Source organism: Phalacrocorax aristotelis, chromosome 13 (genome assembly GCF_949628215.1).
Source record: "Phalacrocorax aristotelis chromosome 13, bGulAri2.1, whole genome shotgun sequence".
NCBI lineage: Eukaryota > Metazoa > Chordata > Aves > Suliformes > Phalacrocoracidae > Phalacrocorax > Phalacrocorax aristotelis.
Genome location: NC_134288.1, coordinates 11,553,757 through 11,576,586, shown reverse-complemented (window position 1 = coordinate 11,576,586; position 22,830 = coordinate 11,553,757). Strand labels below are relative to the sequence as shown.

Genomic DNA, 22,830 nt, shown 5'->3' with positions numbered 1-22,830 from the left:
CCCCGGGCTCGGCCTTGCGGGTCCACTGGTGGCCTGAGGCCCCGCGGGACGCCGGTCTTCCCTTACACCAGCCCGCGGGCGGCGCGGAGCCAGCCCTTGGGCCTGCGGTACTGCGGCTGGGATCCTCTGGTGGAGCGTCCCGGCCGGCCTGGCTGCTGGCGGCGGCTGCTCGCACCGCAGTTCGTTATGAGGTTAATTCGGTTTATTTTCGTCTAGCTGCTGCCTTGCAGATCCTGGGTGAAATCTTGGCCCCTTTAGCATAGCTTGTGTTGATTTCAGGAGGGCCAAGAAGTAGACGGTGGTTTTCAGGCAGGCTTGTCACTTACCTATACACCCTTCCAAGGAAAGGTGAGGAAATTAAGCAATATTGTATAAGCCACCAGAGTTGTAACTGTTCAGTGCTGCTTTATGCCAAAGTTGACTCTCATTTATAGGGAGGGTTGGCTTAAGGAGAAACCAGATTAAATGAAACCAATTGTCCTGGTTTCAGCCGGGATAGAGTTAATTTTCTTCATAGTAGCTAGTATGGGGCTATGGTTTAGATTTGTGCTGGAAACAGTGGTGATAATGCGGAGGGAGTGAGCGAGCGGCTGCATGGTGCTTGGTTGCTGACTGGGGCTGAACCATGACACTTACCCAAAGATCAACTGCGCTTCTGCTTCCTCTCTCTTCCTGCCTCTCCCTCTCCTTGGCTCTGATGATTTACTTGTATCAGGAACAGTGTGCTTGTGTCAGCACTGGTGTGGCCAGCAGGAGCCGGGCAGGGATGGGGCCCCTGTGCTCGGCCCTGGTGAGGCCCCACCTCGAATCCTGTGTTCAGTTTTGGGCCCCTCAGGACAAGAGGGACATTGAGGTGCTGGAGCGTGTCCAGAGAAGGGCAACGGAGCTGGGGCAGGGTCTGGAGAACAAGTCTGATGAGGAGCGGCTGAGGGAGCTGGCGGGGGGTTTAGTCTGGAGAAGAGGAGGCTGAGGGGAGCCCTTCTCGCTCTCTGCAACTGCCTGAAAGGAGGTTATAGTGAGGTGGCTGTTGGTCTCTTCTTTGAAGTTACTAGAGATAGAACAAGAGGAAACAGCTTCAAGCTGCATCAGGGGAGGTTTAGATTGGATATTAGGAAAAATTTCTTTAACGAAAGAGTGGTCAGGCACTGGAACAGGCTGCCCAGAGTGGTGGTAGAGTCGCCATCCCTGGAAGTATTTAAAAGATTTGTAGATGCAGGGCTCCAGGGCATGGTTTAGGAGGCCATGGGGGTGTTGGGTTGACAGTTGGCCTTGATGATCCTAGAGGTCTTTTCCAACCTTAATGATTCTATGATTCCTGGTTCCTTCTGATTCTGACATGGAGGAGCCTCACAGTTGTGCTCTATTCCCCCTACCTACTCAAAGCCTGGCAGAAGGTACACGAATAGATGATGTGTAGCCTCCCATAAACTGGGTGACATTGCTGCTCCAAATTGTTCACAACTAAAACTAACCACTCTTCAGAAGAGATTGCTAGAAGCTTGTGACTAATGTACGTTCCACTATTTAGCCATTAATTATCTTTAAAGAAGGATTTGTTAGGCATTGTTATGACTCTAATGGAGCTCATCCCACTTTTTAATTGGTGGAAAATTAGCCATCAAGGAACAGGGAACATTTGATTTTCCAATTAAATCCTTCTGCAGTTTGGAACATGTTTTTGTTGTAGAGAGATGTGCCTAGCTGTCTGAATATTGCTTGGGCAACAGGCAGAAAGAGCTATTCTTGAGCTAGTCACACTAGCACTTATCTGTTTTCCTCCATACAAATTGACTCTGAATAGGTTTATTTTGTCCCTGTATCAATAATCAATAGCAAGATAAAACAATGAGGAAGAAAGACAACAGACCAAGCTGAAGGATACTGCAAAAAGCTGAATTGAAAAATGGGGGCCATATTCTAACAAGTAAGCAAAGACAGACTGACCTTACAATTTAATGTGGAAACTACATGATAGGAGCAAGAAAGAGTTGCCAATGATGAAGATCAAGAGGGAGACATGGGAGAGTCCTTGTGATCAGCCATTGCTCACTTGAGCTCCTTGCTACAGCTTTTCAAGGAAGTCGTCTTGCAAAGTACAGCATGTGTGCTGAAGATGTCAGATCATATCTGCTCACAGGCCACACTCCTCGCATATGATTTCCCTTCTCATGCTTTCACAATGTGGCAGTGACATGAAAAACAGGAGAGAAGAACAGATACTATTTCTCTGTGAGTCTACTTTTAGTTTCACCCTAAAATGTTGGAAATTAATGTTGGATCCTTGCTTTGGTTACATTCCACAGGGGCGGAGGGTGCAGGAGGGAGATGATTCCAGCATGGCAATGTTCAATTTTATCCCCCTGCTCATAGTAGAGAGGGCTGCATAAAATCCCTGTAAAAGTCTAAATTAAAAAGAAAACAAAAAAAGTATTCTGTAATTTACACATGAACTCCTCTGAGATTTCAGAAAGTGTCCATAACTACTACTTATACTAGAAGAACATACCACCATACTTCTCTCAATAAAGCCAAAACCAAACAAAAACCTGTGTCACCCCCTACGTTATAATGTTACACTCTAAAAGCAGGCTAAATTGATGTAATTCTGAATATTACCTCATCTATACGCTTCAACTGAGACTTCTCATCTTACTGGTTTTGTTGCTAAAAGGTTGTGTACTTCTCAATGGACAGAGAAGATAATTTTTACAGTTACCAGGAAGATACAATAATACAAAAAAAAATAATATTCTGACAAACATGGGCTTAGGGATATACATGTATATTTGCATGCCTGACATGCTCTCTCCTTGGATCTAAAATAACAGGTATAGCCTACTAGCTTTAGTCCCCTGTACCTTAGGATGCTGAAGCAAATACAGTTCTAGCATTCTGCCTACATACACTCATGGCTAGGATGATTCATAGTCACATAGTTTCTATATTGAGACTAGTGAACATACACAATCACATGGACTTCAGAGCAGTGCCCATCACCCAAGTATCCAGGACAAGCCTTTCCCTTTTCCTTCTAGACAGATGTTCCACTCTCTAGCCAGGCTGCTCACTTTTTTCTCACATTTGTTTTGATGTGCTCTTTAGATAGCCTTTCCAGCTCATCCAGGGACTCCCAAGAGCACACTTACTGACCCTGTCCATAGCTATACTGCATGGTAAACAGAATTAAGGTAAAACATGCCAATTTTCACTTGCTACCTAAACCCAACACAGAACCCAAAGCACCTCCAGAACTGATCAGAAAAAGGACAAAAGAAAGTGGACTATTCATTTCAGATGTTTTAGTAGAATAATAAATACAAACACAAACTAACAATTTCCAACCATGTGAACAGAGGTAAGACACTGGTTTTAACTCTGTCTAAAGGAAAGGATGATTGCATGGTTTGGTATCTTTCCTAAGGACTAGAATTTGCCACTTTTACCCCCAAAATTAGTCATGGAGATGTTACAAGGAAGAATTTGTAACTTCTGGAACTACTGTCGGTTTCAGCAGAGCCTTAATGACTTTGCTCAGAGCTCTAGCTACTTGTGAATGTAGTAATGAGAGAGGATACAAGCATCACACCAGTTTGGACCTCAAGTTATTACCTCAGGCAATAACACAATATATTAAACCTATGTTGAAGGCGTGATTTTGATTCACCTTTCCCTCAAATACGTTCTTATATTGCTGATACCTAGAAACTGTAAATGGTACATCTTTGTGTCAGGAAACCTACACAAGAGGTATGTTCAAAGCCAAAAGTGACTTACCAAACTCAATCTCTGCAAGTATTTTGATATCTTCAAGAAAAAAATCAGGCTACTGGCCAATTTAAGGACAGACCCTTATGTAATGTGTTAAAAGATAATCTCAGTGACATATTGTTAATCAGTGAAAATTCTTTGTTACAAATCCTTTTGCTGCACCTGTGTCTGAAGAAGTCAAAAGAAATTATATTCTGTAAGCTTCATTTAGTTGATATCATCTGGTACCAGCGCTGTTTAGAAGCACTGCAATGATATTTTCTTTTGTTGTGGCATGAGAGGCTCCCAGTTCACCATGTTCTAATAGGGCACTGAGTGAGGATCATTTATCTGCTTGGAAGTCAGCAGGACAGTGAGGCCTCTGGGTGTTACCATAATATAAGTAATGACAAAGCAAAACCGTGTTGATTTCTGTTTCATCACAAAATATTTGTGATTTGGTCAGGAGAACTCAAACAGATTTGAGGCACATTGTTAGACAAGTTTCTGTATTTTAATCAGTATACATATAATAAACTGCAGGGCCTTGGGGAGGGCAGGAGCTGCCTTTTTGTTCTGTGCAGCTCCTACAAACTGCATCTTGGCCAAAGGATCCTCAGCAGGACCTAAAAACTGTTAAGTAGCAACAGTTCTGGTCATTAGGTATTCCATCCACTTAGAAAAAGCAAACAAACAAACAACACAACCCACTATGTACAAGAAGCAGAAATAGAACCATTAATGAGGTAGGACTCAAATACTAGAAATAAAAGGCACGGTGCGTTTGAGATGCAGATGGCTGAGATGCTGGTCTGTACAGGTGGGGAGTAGGGCATATCCTCTTCAAGCTGCTAAACCTTCCAGGACAGTTCTTCCACAGCTGAGGAAGAGATATTTGCTTGGTAATCCCAGAGTTTATCAATCACGTCTACCACCATTGGTGCCTCGTCATCTTTCCTGAACATCACTGCCAGTGAGCTTGCATATGAGGATGGTGCGCTCTGTACAAGCTTCTACCACAAGGGTCATGTGCACTGGGCTTCATCTGGATCTTTGGATGACTGTTGATCGTCCAGGTCACTGTCAATCCCTCAGGTACTGGATACCTTTCTCCATGGTGGGCCATTTTCCTGGGCGATATATAACATCTTCCTTGAAGGGATACGTTTCTCTCACACCACAGAGGAGTTACCTCCAGAGGCTGAGACCTTGTGTCCCTTTTCCAATCGCTCTGTCAATGCCCCCTTCCCCAGAAAGCGATCCCAGTTGTTTGGCTTCCTTACCCTCTAGTTCCAGGCTACTGGCCCCATTATACCAACATCGGAGCAGCCAGGTGATAACGTGCTCACCTGAACAACGGCCAAAATCTTTTTGCGTATCTCGCAGCTCACTCAAGGATAGGGATTGGGTAGTTTCCACCTCTTGTACAAGTTCTTCCTCTACCTCCTCCTCTCCTTGTGCTGGCCCTGTGCTTCCATCATGTCTTTCTGAGTTGACTTTCTCTTCCAAGATTTGTTCTTGTGCATAGGGGTGACTGATCCTGGCATGGGTTGATCCTCTGGTTCAGCTGCAGTGCCTGTCGTGGGGGTTTGAGTGGCCACAAAGCCTGTCACAGGGGTTGGATTAGCCATAGTACGTGCCACTGGAGTTGGAGTGGCCGCACTACGTGTCGCTGGAGTTGGAACAGTCTCAGTGTCTGTTGTTTTCCTTTTCTTTGTCTTCTTAGGTTCAGAGGCCTTCTCTTCCCCTTGGGAGCAGTGAATAATGTTGAGCAGGGCTTGGTACGCATGGGCCAGACCCCAGCACGTTGCAGTTATCCGTGTCTCTGTGGAGTTCCCAGGGTGACAACATACTTCCTCCAAATACTCTACTAGTTTTTCAGGATTCTGCATTTGTTCAGGGGTGAAGTTCCAGCACACTGGAGGTGCCCACCATGCTAGGTATTTGCCCATACTATCCCACATTCCCTGCTACTCATAACTATCGAGCCTTGGAGCAGGTCTCTGGATGATATTCTTAAATTGCTTATTAACCTTAGACAAAATCAAAACAATCTGCCAAAGAAATACCAACAGATGTATCTTAACTACCCAAGGATGTTCAAGATACTGAAAAGTTGTTGTAATGAGGGAGGAGGCACTATAGAAGATGGTAGCTAAGGTGCCGTTCTGTATTTCCTCCATAAAAAAAACTCTCAGAGGAGAAGGTATGATTGCTAATTGTCTCCATGAGGTAGTACCCAATGTACAGTAACAGCCTCAATATAAACTTCAAATACCAAAAAAACCTCAAGGCCAGTGTTTTAAAAACAACTCTTCCAGGCAAAACATGACTAATCACTGCAGAGCACAGCAGACCACAAAAACCGACACCAATCTTTAACAGGCATAGCGAATACAAGAGCATGGTGCAGATTGGATAAACTATTATAAAGAGAGTCTATGCTGTGACCAGCAACTGTTATTATCTCAAACCCTTCGTGCCCCACATTGGGCACCAAAAAGGTCTGTCGTGGTTTAGCCCCAGTCTGCAACCAAGCACCACGCAGCCGCTCGCTCACGCCCCCCTGGTGGGACGGGGGAGAGAATCGGAAGAGTAAAAGTGAGGCAATTCATGGGTTGAGATAAAGACAGTTTAATAGGTAAAGCAAAAGCTGGGCGTGGAAGCAAAGCAAAACAAGGAATTCATTCACCACTTCCCATGGGCAGGCAGGTGTTCGGCCAGCTCAAGGGAAGCAGGGCTCCATCACGCGTAATGGTTACTTGGGAAGACAAAAGCCACCACTCCCAACGTGTATCCCCTTCCTTCTTCTTCCCCCACTTTATATACTGGGCATGATGTCGTATGGTATGGAATATCCCTGGGGTCAGCTGGGGTCAGCTGTCCTGGCTGTGCCCCCTCCCAGCTTCTTGTGCACCCAGCAGAGCACGGAGAGCTGAATAAGTCCTTGACCAGTGTAGGCGCTACTTAGCAACAACTAAAACGTCTCCACATTATCACCACTGTTTCCAGCACAAATCCAAATCATAGCCCCATACTAGCTACTACAAAGAAATTTAACTCTATCCCAGCTGAAACCAGGGCAGGAAACCAGCCAGATCCTACTCAGAAGAGGACAAAGAAAGGGAATATCATTCACATTTTCTGTGCTTGCTGTGGGAATTGTACTTAGCCATCCAATTCTCTCCTGAAAGCCTAATTTGTATTCCTGATCCCTGTGCTGCGGCTCAGCCCTCCAAACACTCTGCTTGCTCTTTGCATGTCACATTGATCTGTTGAAAACTGAGAATAGTTCGTTCAATTTGGGCAGCACTGAATCTTCACAGATTTTTTTAAGTATTCAGAAAGTTGTGGGAAACAAAAAAAAAAAGGGTGGGGTTTACTTTTGTCCTTTCTTTTTTTCCCCATGATGTTTTGTGTTCACTGGTGAAGGTAAGAAGGGGTAGAAAACCAAACAAAGAGAAAAAAAGACCCTTGAAAAATAAACTCATTTTCAGCTCCGAGAGCTATTTAGAAAAATAAAAAAGAAACTGTTTTCTATAACCAGTTACCTTTCAAAAAAGCACTGAACAGTTTTTAACCCACTCTATCTTCTCTAGCAGAAATACTTTTTCTGATAGGATGGACACTGAAATCATGAAGTTATGAAACAATATAAAACATTGTAATGGCTTGTGGCAGAAACATTTTAATGTTCCTCGTTCCAAGGAACTAGCATGTAGGTTTGCTTTTCTTTCAAATCACAGTAGGATTTTAAGGTCAATTCCTGTATTGATTTTTTGAATATCTGCTATGCTTTGCAGATTTTTCTTTTGCTGTGGACTGTGTTCTCTTCCTGTGGGCTGGTATATTAATAGTACTTGATTTTAGGGACTTTCATGAATCATGTTGCAGGCTACATTTAGCTATTCCTAACTATTATGATACATAAAGTTCTGAGGCAATCAAATGCTATGGTAGTGGAGGCCAGAAGAAAGAATTAGGGGAGAAGATTCAAAGGTTTGAATCCTTAGGAAATCACAAAACATGTATCTGTTACTCACCTGTGCGTTAGTTCTGGCAGTATAAATTTACAGTATGCGTATTTACTTTATAGCAACATTTTTCAGGCTTCTTGAATTAATGATTGTTAATGTATGGAGGAATAAATCATATATTGTGTTAAATTTGTTCTTTGTTATTATTGAAAAATCCAGTGAGAAAAGTGCAGCAAGGGAAACGTTGATAGGCAGAGAAGAGCCCTTTAGGTGTATAGCACTACCCGTTATGATGAAAGAAAGAACCCTGAGCTGGATGAAAAAGCAAAGTGAGACTTCTAAACTTTGCCCGAAGGGACCACGCTTTGTGTTTGTCTCTGGTGTGACCAGTCACTTTTCAGTGTGTGTTGTCATCGTGCACTGGGTTGGATCGTGCTGCCTGTCCACAGCAGGTTTTTTTTATGGATGCCCTGGAGATTTTACTGTTGCTCCAGGAAACAGAGTGCCAGCATGTCTTAGGAGAGCAGCAAAGTGCAGGTGTTTTGATGCAGGGTGGTACCAGCTAGTCATTCAGGACAAAGGAAGATGAAGGGCAACGGACAAGGAAGAGGCAACCAGAAGAGGAAAAGCAAGGCCCTAAATGGAGAAACAGAAGCAATCACCTACTTCTATGGCTACAAATGTAATGATTTTGTCTACTCTGCTTCAGGCTGGAAAGCAGTTATATCGCCAGGTCTGATGGTTTTCTTCTGAAAAATGGATCCTTGTCTTCACAGAGCGATTAACAGTGGTTCTGAGCAAGTGGGAACAGGAATTATGCCATAAGTCTCCTGATATCCAATCCCCTTACACATCAGTTGCAGTGGCAAGCTATGGCATCTCTATACATGTTCCCAACCTCTTTGCTTCTTCAGTCATGCCAACCACACAGATCAGCTTCATCCCCTTACAGCTGTGTAGAACATCGAGGTTAGAGAAGCTGAACTCCACCGGAGTTTTTCCAGGGGCTCCACTCACTTCAGCCCTTCTGAGCTCTTTATCACGCTGTCTCCAGCTATACTCTAGCCCTAGTATTTGTTGATTGCTTTCCTTCCAAATCAGGCTGATATTAGTGAACATATTTTTTATTCATTATGTTAACATTCCATTCTTCATAGAGTGCTTCTAGTACTTCTAGTATTGGTTTCAAGTTATGCTTGGACTGAGATCAGCAATGTAGAAGTAACTACATTTCTCATACTATTGATCGTTATCGCTGATCTGTCCTGGACTCCTGGTTGGTGCTTACTGATGCACACATCTGTGTGTTGTTACCTCATCACACTCTTCATTTTAAGAAGCATTCAGAAGTTCAGTAGGACATCTCAAATCTCTGAAAAGGAGCTAAAAATGTATAGGAATTGCTAAAAAAAGATCAGTATTAGTTGCATATAACACATTTTTGAACTTGCGTTTGAAATTTTAGTGTGCTAAAATAAAACTACATCATTTATCAATGGTGGCTTATTTTTAATTGCTCTCAGCACCAGACTTGGTGTCCTTCATCTTCTCCCACCACAGTCATCTCACTAGTCCTTCTGAGCATTCCTTTGCTGGCAAAACACTCCCCCCAAAACCATGAGTGTCTCCCCACAGAAAACCAACCTTAAACCTGTTTTGAAGCTTGCACGATGAAATAGTTATGCAAACAAGGACACCCTAATAATCACTGCCAGAGTCAGTAAAATTTTGTAAATTAACTCATGAGCTGCCCTTCAGCTCCTCTGAGCTTCTGTACAGCTTTTCCCTCCCCTAGAGCAAGTGGAGTTGTACGGGCCTGGGAATTCAGTACGCCCTCACCATAGCACTGCGGTGCATCAGTGCCACCCTGTGCCACTGGCAGATTTTTTTAAGCATTTTATCCCTGAGAGCTGCCTGCAGACTGCTGGCGAGGCCAAGGCGCGGCTGCGAGGAAAGCAAATCAAGAAGCCTACCATGTTTCCAGCACCTCCTGGGATCACATTTGAGAAGCAAGATGGTTATAAGCAGTACAAGATGAGGTCAATGCTTATAAAATGCTTCACAAGATCCAAACTATTGATCACTCTTATCTATTAACAGGTGATTCACTACAAGCTGTCAGCAGAGTCCCCAAACAGCCTCTGTAAGAGGCATTTGGTTAACATTGTTTCTTATATTTTTAGGATACATTCTTCAAAAATCAATATAGACTTACAAAGAACAGGATCTGTGGAGCAGAAGATACTGGGCAATTACATATACATTCATTACAGACCAAAAAAAAAAACCACCACATTCACTTGTTACAAGATTCTGTAACTTTCCTATATAAGCACTGCCCTCTACTGCACAGGGATTTTCATTAATGCACATTTAATTAAAAACCCAAATAGTCTCAGCACTGTTCTTTTCAATTAAAATGTTTGTATAGGCTTGCCTGTAAGAAAGGGGATCTGGATCTTTTTTCTTGAAAGAAAAACCCTGGTTTATAATTTTTTACAAACATAAACCACCTGTGTTCTTACGTTAACACAGAAAAATTACGTTTTGTCCAGCACATAGTTCAGAATAAGCTGCACGCATCTTCTCAGGCAGAAAAGTGGTAGAGGAAAGCACATTTTCAAGTAACTGCACCTTTCAAAACTAGCCTTAAAATCCTTTGTTCTGAACTGTGACACAGGAAGGCAAAGGAATAGAAAGATTTCAGATTGTGATGATGCGATGGTAGCAAAAGAGTCAGTGTTTATTCCCAAAGAAAAGGCGGTGCAATCTATTCAAGCTGTCTTGAGTAAACTCTTGTTGCTATTTACCTGTTAATTACATTTTCCTGAAAGCTGTAAGGTACAAAACATGTGGGAGCAAGTTGAAAAAGGCTGAGGACTATCATCACCCTCCTTATAGAGAACTGCTGGCATGCCCCTGTATGACATACTGCGGCATATTTGACGTATGTCATAACTTACATCGGCACAGCCTTCTTTTAGAATATGATTATGTTCATTTCTGCTATTATCTCTATAGAAATTAAAGAAAAAATCATGGGTGCAGTAGCAAAGGTACTGTAGCAGAATAGGAGGATTGCAGGCGTTAAGTCATGACTGGGACTATGCTGGGTCTTAACGAGATCACAAGGCTTAGGTGTTATTTTAAACTTTTTTTTTTAGGGGCCTAAACAGTTATTTGCTGGAGGAAGTTTGAGCTTAACTTTGTATCTTTCCCAGGTGATTCCCACTTACAAAGATGAAATTTGGAATGTTGAGCTAATAGCAAATTTCAGCACAAACCCAACCAATGGGGAAAACCGAAGCATTAGAAATGGCCTGTGTGTCAGGTGGCATCACTTACACCTTGGATGGGTTTCTGCTTCTTAAAAGAAAGGCCTCTGCATTGCTGAGACTAGGGCAGTTTGAAGACTGTGGTGCTGGGAGAGTCTTAGTTACTGAGAGTTGTTTAGGCTTTAATTTTTTTTTAAGCATTTTGCAGGTAATTTTTAAAAAAGTTTTTATTGTGCTAATCATAAGGACTTGTTGATATTAGCTGTAATGTTGCTTTGGGATTGTATTTCTATTTGGTGTAAGTAGTGGATTGTGGGAGAATACTGGTTTCTAGTGGTGTTGTAGTTACTTAAAATATTCATTTGGTTTGGATAGCCTTCTAAGTCAGGTTAATGGATCTGCTGCAGAACATACAAATGTGTTTAATGTAGGTAAACCATAATGGGCTTCTTAGTAAACAAAAGATAAATATACTTGTTTTCCTTTGCTGTATCTCTTATTTTAAAAGAAAAGCTTGATTCAGCTGTTAAGCTTTTTTGGGGGGGAAAAAACCTCATTTTCTTTGTCTTTAGCTAGAAGCTTGCTCTGATGTGTACTTCTTCAGTGGAAGGATGCTAGGGTAACTTGGCCACCTAGGTGGAAAGCAGTGTTTGTCATAGTTTAAGAGTAACAGCATTTGCTTTGTTAGGGCCCACGGTAAGAGCAACACTGATGTTGTGGAGCTGTGCCTGATGATCAAGTCTCTCTGTTGCTTTTCTGTGTTCTGAGGGCAAAATCTGCCCTGCGGGCTAAAAAATTGCATACTCAAAAGTTTGCTTAGCTTGCAAAGTCTGCTGTGTATCAGTGACTAGCAGGGTTTTTTCCTTCTGTATGGATTTTTCTTTAACTCAGCAACATAGTTCTTGAGTAATTACTTTGCTCTATTAAATAGAGCAGTTGCTAAAACAAACTTTTAGGGCCTTTTTTTCCTAAACCTCTGGTTTCTGTGATTATTATAGAAGAAAATTGTGGTTGCTAATGGACTTCTTCCTTGCTACCTCTTTCTAAAAGGCATGCAGTTGAGCAAGCTTGCTTTTGCTTTTAATATATCACTAAATGTGTAGTATCTATAAAGGATGGATTTATTCATGCTGGCTATGGGTCTTGCAACTAAAATGCCCTGTAAATTTTTTCCCCTAAATGTACTGCAGCACTTAACTAAGAGGAATAGTGCTTAAGAGGCACTCAGGCCACTCACATCTCTGAACAGTCTCTCTGACTGTGTTTACTGCAGAGTAGCTGCTATGCAGGTGGTCTCCACCGGATTGGTTTTTTTACAGTGTGCCTATGTGAAACAGTGCACTACAGCAGTTATCTACTATTTTAATAACGTGCTGTCCCGCCTCTGAAACACCTTTTTTTGGGGGGGGGGGGGGGCGAGGGGGAAAGCGTGTGCATATATATAGTTTCTTCAGTATTTGCCTGCATGATGCTTTGGGTCTGTGTGCTTATAACGCTTAGCTCTGATAAACAGTAGATTGTTGGCACTTCCTTGGGATGAACTGGCCTGCTGAGTTAGGTGGTGAGAGGGTTTTCAGGGCATTTAATTTAAAGAATTGATTTGATTGTACCTACCACTTAGTCACACATGTAGTGACTTCACTCTAACGGAATTCCTTTAGAGTGATTGGTTAAATTGATCTGATCCTCAGTTATGTAGCTGTGTGACCTTTTGCATGTGTATTTGCCAGCTGTATAGAAAGTATTAGAAGCAGTAGCTGAGTTGCAATTTAGCTTACTTGCCTAGAAAAGGGCTATTACCTGAAGTAGGATGAGGGCTTGGATAATTGGGCACTCAATAACTTCTTCAATTTCACTCTTCCTCATGTACAGAACTACCACAGGCAGAAAATGTCTTACCTTTGATCTAAGGGCATCTTCCTATAGAAACTGGACCTAATTATTTTAGACCATGTCCTGGAGAAGTGATCTTTTTAGAGATATTTCTATATATTCTATAAGTTTAATAAGTATAACAAGGTTATGAAAAACCTGCTGATAGTCTGTGTAGTGTTTGGCTGTAAACTGAACACTGTGAGACACTGTTTGGGTGTGGCTGTTCTCTGCTTTGTTATGGCATGCCTTCTTAAATCTGTTTTGGGAGGGGGCAGCAGGGTCTTTTTAACATTAAATTAAAGGCTGAGCAAAGTGACTGCGGATTTATCACCCAGATCAGATGCCAAAAGCTGGATTGGCTCAGCAAGGGAGGCAGCACAGGTTTTGCACTCCCCCTCCACTATCTGTTCCCACAAGCATCTTTCCCCTAAATGTGCAGAGGGGCTCAGAAAGTGCTAGTCTCTTCCTTTCAGACACTAGTGAGGACTCAGCAAAAGTTCACAGCAAAGTACAGAAACACCAGGTCTCTGATTGGGCTGCAATTCTGAAACGAGCTCAGCTTTGTCAAGACCCAGAGCTTTCCAGAATATGCATGGGGATGAGGAACAAATAACGCAGGGTGAGTGCTGCCTGATGCCAGGAATCCAGCTGACTGCTCTGGGTTATCTCATCCTCTCTTTCAGAACGAGAACATGGGGGACATGACACCAGTGGAGGAGACTGAGCTCAGTGCTGCTTTCTGCCAGTTGTTTGACTCCAGCATGAGGAACGAAGAAAGAAGACTGAGGACTTTTTGGCAATGGCCAGACACCTCGTCTGTGTCTGCCCAAGATTTGGTCAAGGCTGGTTTTTTCTTTGTGGGTCCAAGCGATGAAGTACAGTGTTTCTGCTGTGGTGGTGTCCTGAAGGACTGGGAACCGGGTGACAGCCCATTAGCAGAGCACCAGAAGTTCTTCCCTTCCTGTGGATTCATTTGTGGTGAGGACGTTGGGAACGAAGAGATGCTTCCTCTTCAGGAAACATTTGATGATGTGGATGGGCAGTTCCTCAGTCTTTTGCAGGGAATAGACACTGAGGAGGCAGCCCCGCCCAATGAACCAGTATACCCAGACATGGTAACAGAGGAGATGAGACTATCTACGTTTCAGACCTGGCCGCAGTATACTGACATGCGTCCTCTGCAACTGGCTAGAGCAGGATTCTTTTACACAGGTAGGTACCCCGGGGGAATACTTTTTTACTCTTATTCAAGTTAACTTGTGGAGGTGTTTACTGTTTTATTGCTTGCACAAACACTTGAAAGTATGTGTAGAGTAGTTAGAAACCACATCCTTCCCTCAGCCTGTGCTGTTTCAGTTGCTGCTTGTGCAGAATTCACTTCTATGTAACTCCTGTTTGGGTACCGAGGGCTCCACTGGTAAGTCAATTCCCTTACCAGCAGGAGTGGAAAAAGTGACCTGTTTGAAACAATGTTGTACTGGCAGAAAAGTGTGTGCTTTAAGATCCATTGAGTTTACTTACTACTTATTCCTCAAAAGGGACATGAGGCACTTACTTGACATGTCACGTTTTGTATAAGCTCTGTCATGCACTGAAGCCTTCTCAAAAAAATAAATGTGAGTGAAACCTGTAGGTAGGCAGCATGTTTGAATGTCACTGGGGCTTGTTCCTGAAAGGACCCTGGGCTTATAATACAGAAGTTTAAAAAAAATACTTTTTGAGGAAAATAAGCAATATTTGTTGTTATAAGCTTGTGAGTATCTATATAACATCATTGTTTCCCCTTGAGAAGGCTTTGCTGGTTAGACAAGAGGTTTGAATAAGTACTCTTCCCTGGATGGACCAGACAGAGGAAATATTTACTCTAATATTAATAAAAATGTTAATGCTTGACTGTAATGAAATCTTGAGGGGATAATTCTTTTTTGAAAGCTAATAATATAGTGTTACAAATATGAATTCTTCCATATGAAGGAATGTCTTCATTTTGTATTTGTATGTCAAATGGAGACATGGAAGGAAGTGACAGGCAGGGTCCACGAACTAAAGCCCCTCAGCAGAAATGAACCTGTGCAACCTGAATGTCTCATTGTTGAAGTAAAATTGAATTGCTCCTTTTTTCCACTTAAGTACTATTTGTTGCTAAAGATGGGAATGGGAAAAAAACACCCTTAAATGTTGTGATAGCTGGAAAAATCTGAGATGTGACATGGTGAATGACATGCACATAAGAAAGCCTGTCTAAATAACTGACTTGTTCTTTTAGCTTGAGTTAGAGGAAGTAACTGGTTAGTTTACTAGAATATCTTGCTAATTCTGCAAGATTTTCACTCACACTGCATAACCTGCATCTTGCTATAAATCCAGTTAATACTAAGAATCTGTACCTGTCTACTTGGCACACAATAGCAGGGGTTAAAGAGCATGCATGCCTAAATGGAAGAGCATCATAAGCTCATATGCCTATCTGCTGCTTTTGTCTCTGTGTTAGTTTCAAGGCATGCAAGACCAGCATGGCCAGAAACACAGAATAAACTATAAAGTAGTGTCTTTAGCTAAAAAACCTGTGTTCTGTGTTGGACTTCGTTTATTACTTGCAGAGCAGCTGTTTAAGAGCCCAGCCCAGAGGCTTACTTTGGGGACTCATTAGGCAGCAGCAGTTAGACGTGTCACTCCCCTGCAGTCACTTGAGTAGGAGAACTCTGGAACTGAGCCCTTGAGTTAAGCCAAACAGTAGTTCAACATGAGAGAGTTTGGAAGATGGTGTCTGTCACCCAAACTCACTGGTGGCCTTTACTGGCATTGTCATTGCCCCTAGGGCAGCGTGTTTGTAGGCAGTTCTTCTTTACAGTGTTTGGCTTTAATTTTTTTCCCCGTGATGTCTGTGGAGAAAAGCACAGCAGCAGGATGGGTAGCCTGGGACCATGTTGTGGCAAATGCTTATACCTATGAGACAGAAGCTGTGTACATCTGACAGTGCTTGCTGCTGGTTGTGGTGTATTGTGGTGAGGAAACAAAGTGTGTTTATAGGTATAATTAATTACAGCTTTACTCTAAATGCAGACAAGATGGCATTGGATAGGTATGTGCATATACAGGAGCTACGGTGCTCGCATGCATGCGGCCTGTTAGCTTGTGACCTGGTTCTGGAATCATCTCAACCAGCCGCAGCTCTTGGAGTTCCAACTCTCATTAGATTTCCTGCCCCTGTACAACTTGCAGAGCATTGGTAAACTGTCAAGTGCTCATCTGTTCTGTCTGGTAGCCTGTGTTTTGTGCTGAATCATTCCCCAGGTTCTCATCCAGGGCTGGTAAAGCATACAATGTCTTGGAGGTCAAATAATCTCTTGATGTCTCTTTCAGGACGAGATGATATAGTGAGGTGTTTTTACTGTGATGGAGGTATGAGGAACTGGTCATTTGGAGATGATCCTTGGAGGGAGCATGCCAGATGGTATCCGGGGTAAGTCAGTCTGGTTGACAAATGTCCCTCATAGCAAGACAAATACATGCTGTGCATTCCACACTGATCTCTCTTGTAAGATAGAAGTACCCCCAGTTGAGAGGCAAATGAGTTGCTGGGGTACTGGTAATAAGGACTGCTTCCAGGCTCTGTTATTGCTTAATTCTAGATTTTTCTACCTAGCTAGAGTAGGTGAAAATGTAGTCAGATATGTGCAATCATGTTTAACTACATAAACTGTTGCAATAGTCTGTAACCTTCTGGAAATCCCTGAAATCTCAAGAGAAACGTTTTGAATCCTCAAGGCCAAAGTTGCACAGCAAGGGACTGTCTTCTGATCCTAATAGTGGGTCAAGATAGAAAATGTGTTTCTAGGTCGGCCACTTAGTCTGTACTGTCTTCTAAAAGTGCCTTTCTCCTTCTGTCCCCTCACATGTGGAAAAACCCAAGATTGGCCTGAGAACCTAATTACTGTATCTTTAACTCCTCTCGTTTCTCCTTTTCCACCCTCCCCAAAAAGTAGTTGCTATCTCTGGTGTCTCTCTGCATGTTATCCCATACAATAGTTTGCTGACTCCAGGACAGTCGGCTTCAGTTCCTTTAGGCTTTTTCTCTGGCATTGCCACATCTTGTATTCTAAAGGCTGATTTGTCCCTGGAGTGTTCTGTGTTAATGGTGAAATAGTGTGGATGATGGTTGTCTAAGCTGTAATTAGCTTTTTTAGAAAGAACTGTACGAATAGAAGTGACAAAGTCTAAGTATTTAGAACCTTTCACTTCAAAAGCAAAATCAAATGTTCAAGCTTAGATAGAATGGCACAGTTCAGACCTGAGATTTTCTAATTTGACCTAGAGTTCACCATCTAAAAGGTCAATTAAAATCACTTTCTCTGTCAAAGAACAGCTTTGGTTTCTACTACTCTGAGGTACAAAATGAAAGATATTGTAAACCTTGTTTTTCTGTAGCAGTTCTTGTGGGTTTTGGTTGTTGGTTTTTTCTGTGAACCGGTCTATTATCATATTTTCTGTAATCTGTTCTGAAGGATTGCAACTGGGCTCCTCTTGGGCCAAACATGAAGACTGAATTAAGGCAGGGGGATCATGAACCTCTTACTGTTGCTCTTCATGCAAGGAGGGGGGTAAAAAAAGACCATGATATTCCCTTTTCTTTAATGAATAGAGCAGTTTGCTCATAATCTGATAGCACCTTTTGCTTCTAAAATTCAGACGACTACTACTGCTACTTTCACTTGAGATATCCTGTACTAATGTATTTAAATCTTTCTGCTTATAGGTGTGAATTTCTGTTGCAGTCAAGGGGGAGAGAATTTGTTAGCAGTGTTCAGGATTCCTTTTCTAGCACCCTGGTATCTCCAGTAAGTCATTAATATTTTGTGTATAGTGGGTGGGGGAGTTTTGAATACATGCTTCTGCTCTGTGACTCTTCTGATATTTTCAGACAGATTCCTGGGATCAGATCGAAACAGATTCCCAGGATCAGATCGAACCAGATTCCCCTCCTTCCCAAGGTCAGTGCTATAATTAAACAGTGTCTTTTCTGTTGAAAGCGGTATAGCCTTACTTCTACCCACCTCAGCTACCGTGTGCTCTGTAGACACGGCGTTTGAGAGATGCTTTGGTATTCTAGAAGCTGTTTCACTATTCTTGGGAAATAGTCTCTAGCACAAGAAGCAAAATTTTCTTGCAAGAACAAGCCTCTTAGTCTAAGGCTGGTAACACTTAGCTAGCTGGGATAATAATGTGACTCTTGGGTGCTTGCCTAACTTTCCTTTGACTTGCCCATGTTTTTGACGTTGTTGTCTGTCTGTAGAGTCTTTCAGACTGGCATTTTAAAACTACGGCATTTTAAACATACCTGACAGGGGACCAGAGAACAGCTAGAGGGTACAGTTGTTCATGAAAGTGTTGATTCTGGGGATCTTTTCCCATTCATTGGTTGCTTCTGGAAATTTAAGTAGCTGAAATTTGGCTGCCATAACTGGAAAACTGATATTTTTCTCATTCTATTGAAAAGCCTATCCAATAGGATGAGCTTAAGAAAGACTTAAGTCTTTGAAGGGTCTGCCAGCTGAATTTCCCACTTCTGTCTTTAGTGATGAATGGTTGAGCTAGATTATGAGGTAGGAGAGACTTCAATTGGGATGTTCCACTTCATCTTCATGAAAGCAGTTTTGAGACTTCTGGGATGTGAAAATAAAGATAAGGATTCTGGGCTGGGGCCAAACATGGGAGACTTGGTTCACTGATACAGTAGAATAAACAATCCAAAATTAGTCTCTTGGCTTTTATGAAATTGCTTTTGATGACTTTCTTGTGAATTTTGATTGGAAGTAAAAACTGTAAATCTGGATGTTGGTCTAGCTGTATAGATAGCTTGAGGAATAAACAGCCTCAGGGAGTGACATACTTTTGGCCCAAAGTTCTGTCTTTTTGGTTAAGTATCTGCTTGCTGCTTTACAGATGATCCTCTGAGGAATTGGGAATTGCAGGCTTTTCCTTCTCTGGATCAGTATACCATAGTGCAGAATGTCCTGCAGATGGGCTTTGATGCCACCTGGGTGGCTAACCTGGTAGAGAATAAATACATGCTGACTGGGAGTTTCTACCTTTCTGAGTCTGAACTGATTTCTGATCTGCTTCAGCCAGACTGGGCAGAGAGCAGCAGTGCAGAGGAAACCAGAGGTATGCCTGACTTGCACACCCATGTTCTTGGTGGATGCTTAACCTCTTATTCACTTAATCTTGAGCACTGTTGTGTCTTGAGGGTCTGCCTTCTCTCTTCCTAGGCTGGAATTAAGAGTAGTAATGTATGCAAGCCTGCCTTTCTTTGAGAGGCTGAAGAAGGTTTTGCTTTAAAGAAACCTAAAAAAGCTGTGATTATTAGGATAGAGTAACTGTATCTGCCTCCAATAGCCTATGGTGCAGATATCCTCGATATTTTCTGCTGCTGTTAGGCCTGCGGTAGCAGACAGCCACAGGATGTGGAGGCTTGTGCACAAACTCACATCTGATGCAGGCAGAGGCAGTTGTCTGAAGCAAGGCTTCTAGGATGAAGAAGTACTCCAAGGCTATTTAAAATAGAACCAATGGCTTGATCAGAAATAGCCATACTGCTTGTTTGTTTGGATAATATATATTCTCAACTTATCTATATCTGTCTTGTGTTATCTGTTTTTTGTGGAGTCTGTTTACCAAGCGAGGTTTATTTGAAGATGCAGTTCCACACAGGCTTTCTCTGGTAGCAAGCCTGCTTTCCAAAGCTCCTGTCTCCATATCAGTCTGCTATCTCTTTACCTAAGGAAAAAGACTTCTACAAAATTGAAAGTGTGATTAAATAGTAGCACAGGAGCAGGAATGAGCAGCTGATGGCTCCTGCTGTCTGACTGTCTCCTCAGCAAAGCTGAGTTGTCTGTGATGTGTACATGTCTTGGTAGGGAGGTTAACACACAGAGTGACTGAAGCACCACAGAGAACACCAGCTTCACTAGGCTGTGTGTGAAGTTAACAGTGGAGTAAAGAGCTGTTTAAGGCTACTGAAATCCAGGATATTACATCTGTTTAAACAGCACTGTCTGAAGAAGGAGGAAAGGGCTAGCATTTAATGGCATCTTCTTTCCTGGTTATGCAGATGCTGCTCAGGGAGAAACTGAAACATCAAGTTCAAGAGAAGAAATGCAATCTGTGCAACAAAAGGAATCAGGTGCTCTGGGCTAACAGTGGTGAAGTTGAGCTTAGGCATAACTGGGATGATTTTTATAGTAATGGTATCAGTGGTAACCGTATTCACTCACTTTTTTAATCCTGAAGGGGAATGTGTGTTCTTTGAATAGTAACTGAACATAGTGACCCTTATTCAGGACTTAGAGTTCCACTGTGAAGCAGACTGTTAAAAAAAACCTCAATTTATTGGGATACTTTACATATTACAGTAAAAAAATGTTGATATCTGTCCCTGCTCAGTCGTCATATGAAGATATGCTGAATCTTGTGTAGATCAGCCAGAGTGTATAATAGCTGTAGTTTTTCAGTTTAAATGAAATTTGCTTGAGAGGTGCTTTTGCCATCTTCACAGTCAGTCTCTGAACAAAATGATGAGCAAGTTGCAGTGTGACTTCCTAAGATGACAGCATTATAAGAGCTCTGGAGTGCCAGCCCTAACAGTTTGGGTTTTTCTTTTCTTTTTTTGGTAAAGATGGGTCTCAGATGAATGCAGAAGAACAGCTCCGACGCCTGCAAGAGGAAAGGATGTGCAAAGTGTGCATGGACAGAGATGTATCTGTTGTGTTTGTTCCTTGTGGTCACCTGGTAGCTTGTAGACAATGTGCCCGCAACTTGAGATTGTGTCCTATCTGCAGAGCGGTCATCCGGGGAAGTGTGAGGACTTTCATGTCCTGAGCCATGATGTGCCTAAGGGGAAAGATAAGTCTATACAACTTGCTCATAACACAGCAGAGGAAGAAAATAAGTAAATAGTTTGATGCTGGAGCAATCTTACTTGCAGGGTAGCTTGGCATACGTGTAAACTTACTAAATGTGCCTCCTATGCACAGTATTTCTAGTAAGAGTTGCTGGTTTGCTGAACTCTTGCTGATCTTGTTGTAGGACTGCTCCAGAAAAACTCTGCTGGCTTCTCTTGTCCTCCAGAAAGAGGCTTTTGTTGACACAGATTCTCCTCCAAATTATTGCATTCTCAAAAGAATCCCTGCTCTATTGAAATCAAGGGATATCTTCAGTAGGTTCTCTGGTTCTCTTTCTCTCATTTAGCAGTTTAGAGATTATTCTGCTAGGGTTGATGACTTCTTTCAATAAGTCTGAGTCAAAATGGGAGTATTTTTCATACAAAATGCATTCTGTTGAGACTAAGTACTCGGCATCAATATATTGTCGGGGAGGGACAATCTAGCTTTTTCTTATGAGCTCTTTGCTGTCTTCCCCCTCTCCCCCACTGCCCTACCTTGTTGAATTGTCAGCAATTGACAGAATGTTTCAGTAATACTCAAATCCACATAACTACGTGAAAAGCCTAGCCTGTTGTAGACTCCCCAACCTCTTTTCTCTTAGCTGATCTCCCTAGACAGAAAGTGGAAGGCTCTTTGATGGTCAGGGTCACTAGATGATCTCATGGAAGCTTCTTACAGAGCCTCTTCCCTGGCTGTTGGGTACTGCCCTACTAGAAGATAACTACAGAAACTTATGTTTTAGGACTTGTTTGCAGGCTAAACTGATGATTATTCTTTTAAATGGAACATTCTATCATGTAGCCAAAAAGAGAAAGTTTTGTCAATACTATAGCTTGTTAACTGCAGGGGAAAGAAAATGTTTTTTAAATCAAATGTTGTTTTTCACTGAATAAAATGTTGTTTGCTTACTCAGACCTCTGTAAGATATCTGATTCCAGTGTAATGCCTTACTGGAGCAGGGGGTGTTGTGGTGTCCTAAGATGATAGAGCAGCGTCAGGTTGTAGATCACTTAACTTTTGTCCTTCAGTACTACATGGGCATGAGTGAGAGAAGCAACTGTTCTTACCATCCATTAGCTTCCTTTAGAATTCACAAGACAGCATGTGGCTCCTCCAGACTCCCTTAACTTCAGAAGAACATGTAAGGATGTAGGAGCATAAGGACCTGATATATGAAGCTGTGTAGGTAGGGAATAATTCTGCGTCTGAACTTGATGCAGAGTTTTAGTACGTGGCTCTTGAACACATCTGTAGAGAGTGGAGCACCAGGTCTGGAGTTGCTTCTGTTTGGTTCCAGCCCTGGATACTGAACAGGATTATAGGCTTGTCTCTGAGTAACTTTAAGGGGTCAGTTTTCCCTGGGCCATGTGGGAGGGCAGATCTCTTCATCCTTGCCTTCAAAGAAAGTAATATTACTCTCTTAGCAAAGGAGAGAAATTACTAGTTAAGCAGTTAAATTCTCCAACTCCTGGAGGAACTGGTGAGTCTTTGCCAGACAGCAGCTTTTATAGGCAACAGAATTGTACCACCATGCCAAATTAGATGTTGTGTCTGGGTTCAAGCTATCATTGGCTTTATTTTGCCTCTGTAAATAACAGCAGAAGCTTACCATTTCAGTAGATGTGCTAATCTGAGGAGGGGAAACAAAATCAGCTCAGATTTGGAATAGAGTTATTTCCTCCTAAACTTTAGCTCAGTGTCACTGAAACCTTGCCTGAGCAACAGGACTACAAGGCTGTAAATATACCAGCTATTTCTTTAGCCGCTTTTATTTAACATGTGGAAAATTGACTTTTCCACATCTGGAAGGGTGCAGCCATTTTTTCTGTGGGAAAATGTCCCTTCAGAAAAAGTACGCATCGTTTTTTGATTAGCAGTCTCTCAAGTGATGCCTATCCCCAATAGAGGGCACTCCTAATCTGGCGATAAGGGAACCCACTGGAGCAAAACCTTCCCCTGCTCCTTAGTCTTATGGCATGTTGGAGAAGCAAAAAAACCTGGGAGCCCCTACCC

General features: G+C 42.3%; 1 protein-coding gene across 2 annotated transcripts; it reads left to right on the top strand.

Moving 5' to 3' along the window:
* Window positions 1–109: 109 nt before the first annotated feature.
* BIRC7 (baculoviral IAP repeat containing 7) lies at window positions 110–21,791 on the top strand. Of its 2 annotated transcripts, none has more exons than XM_075108551.1 (7): window positions 110–191; window positions 13,558–14,086; window positions 16,238–16,337; window positions 17,631–17,712; window positions 17,796–17,865; window positions 19,986–20,057; window positions 20,550–21,791. In XM_075108551.1, the coding sequence occupies exons 2-7, from the start codon at window positions 13,567–13,569 to the stop codon at window positions 20,750–20,752; spliced, it is 1,047 nt and encodes a 348-aa protein (XP_074964652.1). In that variant the 5' UTR covers window positions 110–191; window positions 13,558–13,566; the 3' UTR covers window positions 20,753–21,791. The 2 variants fall into 2 exon arrangements, with proteins under 2 accessions (XP_074964652.1, XP_074964651.1); XM_075108550.1 differs by having other exon boundaries at window positions 114–2,229.
* The last annotated feature ends 1,039 nt before the right edge of the window (window positions 21,792–22,830 follow it).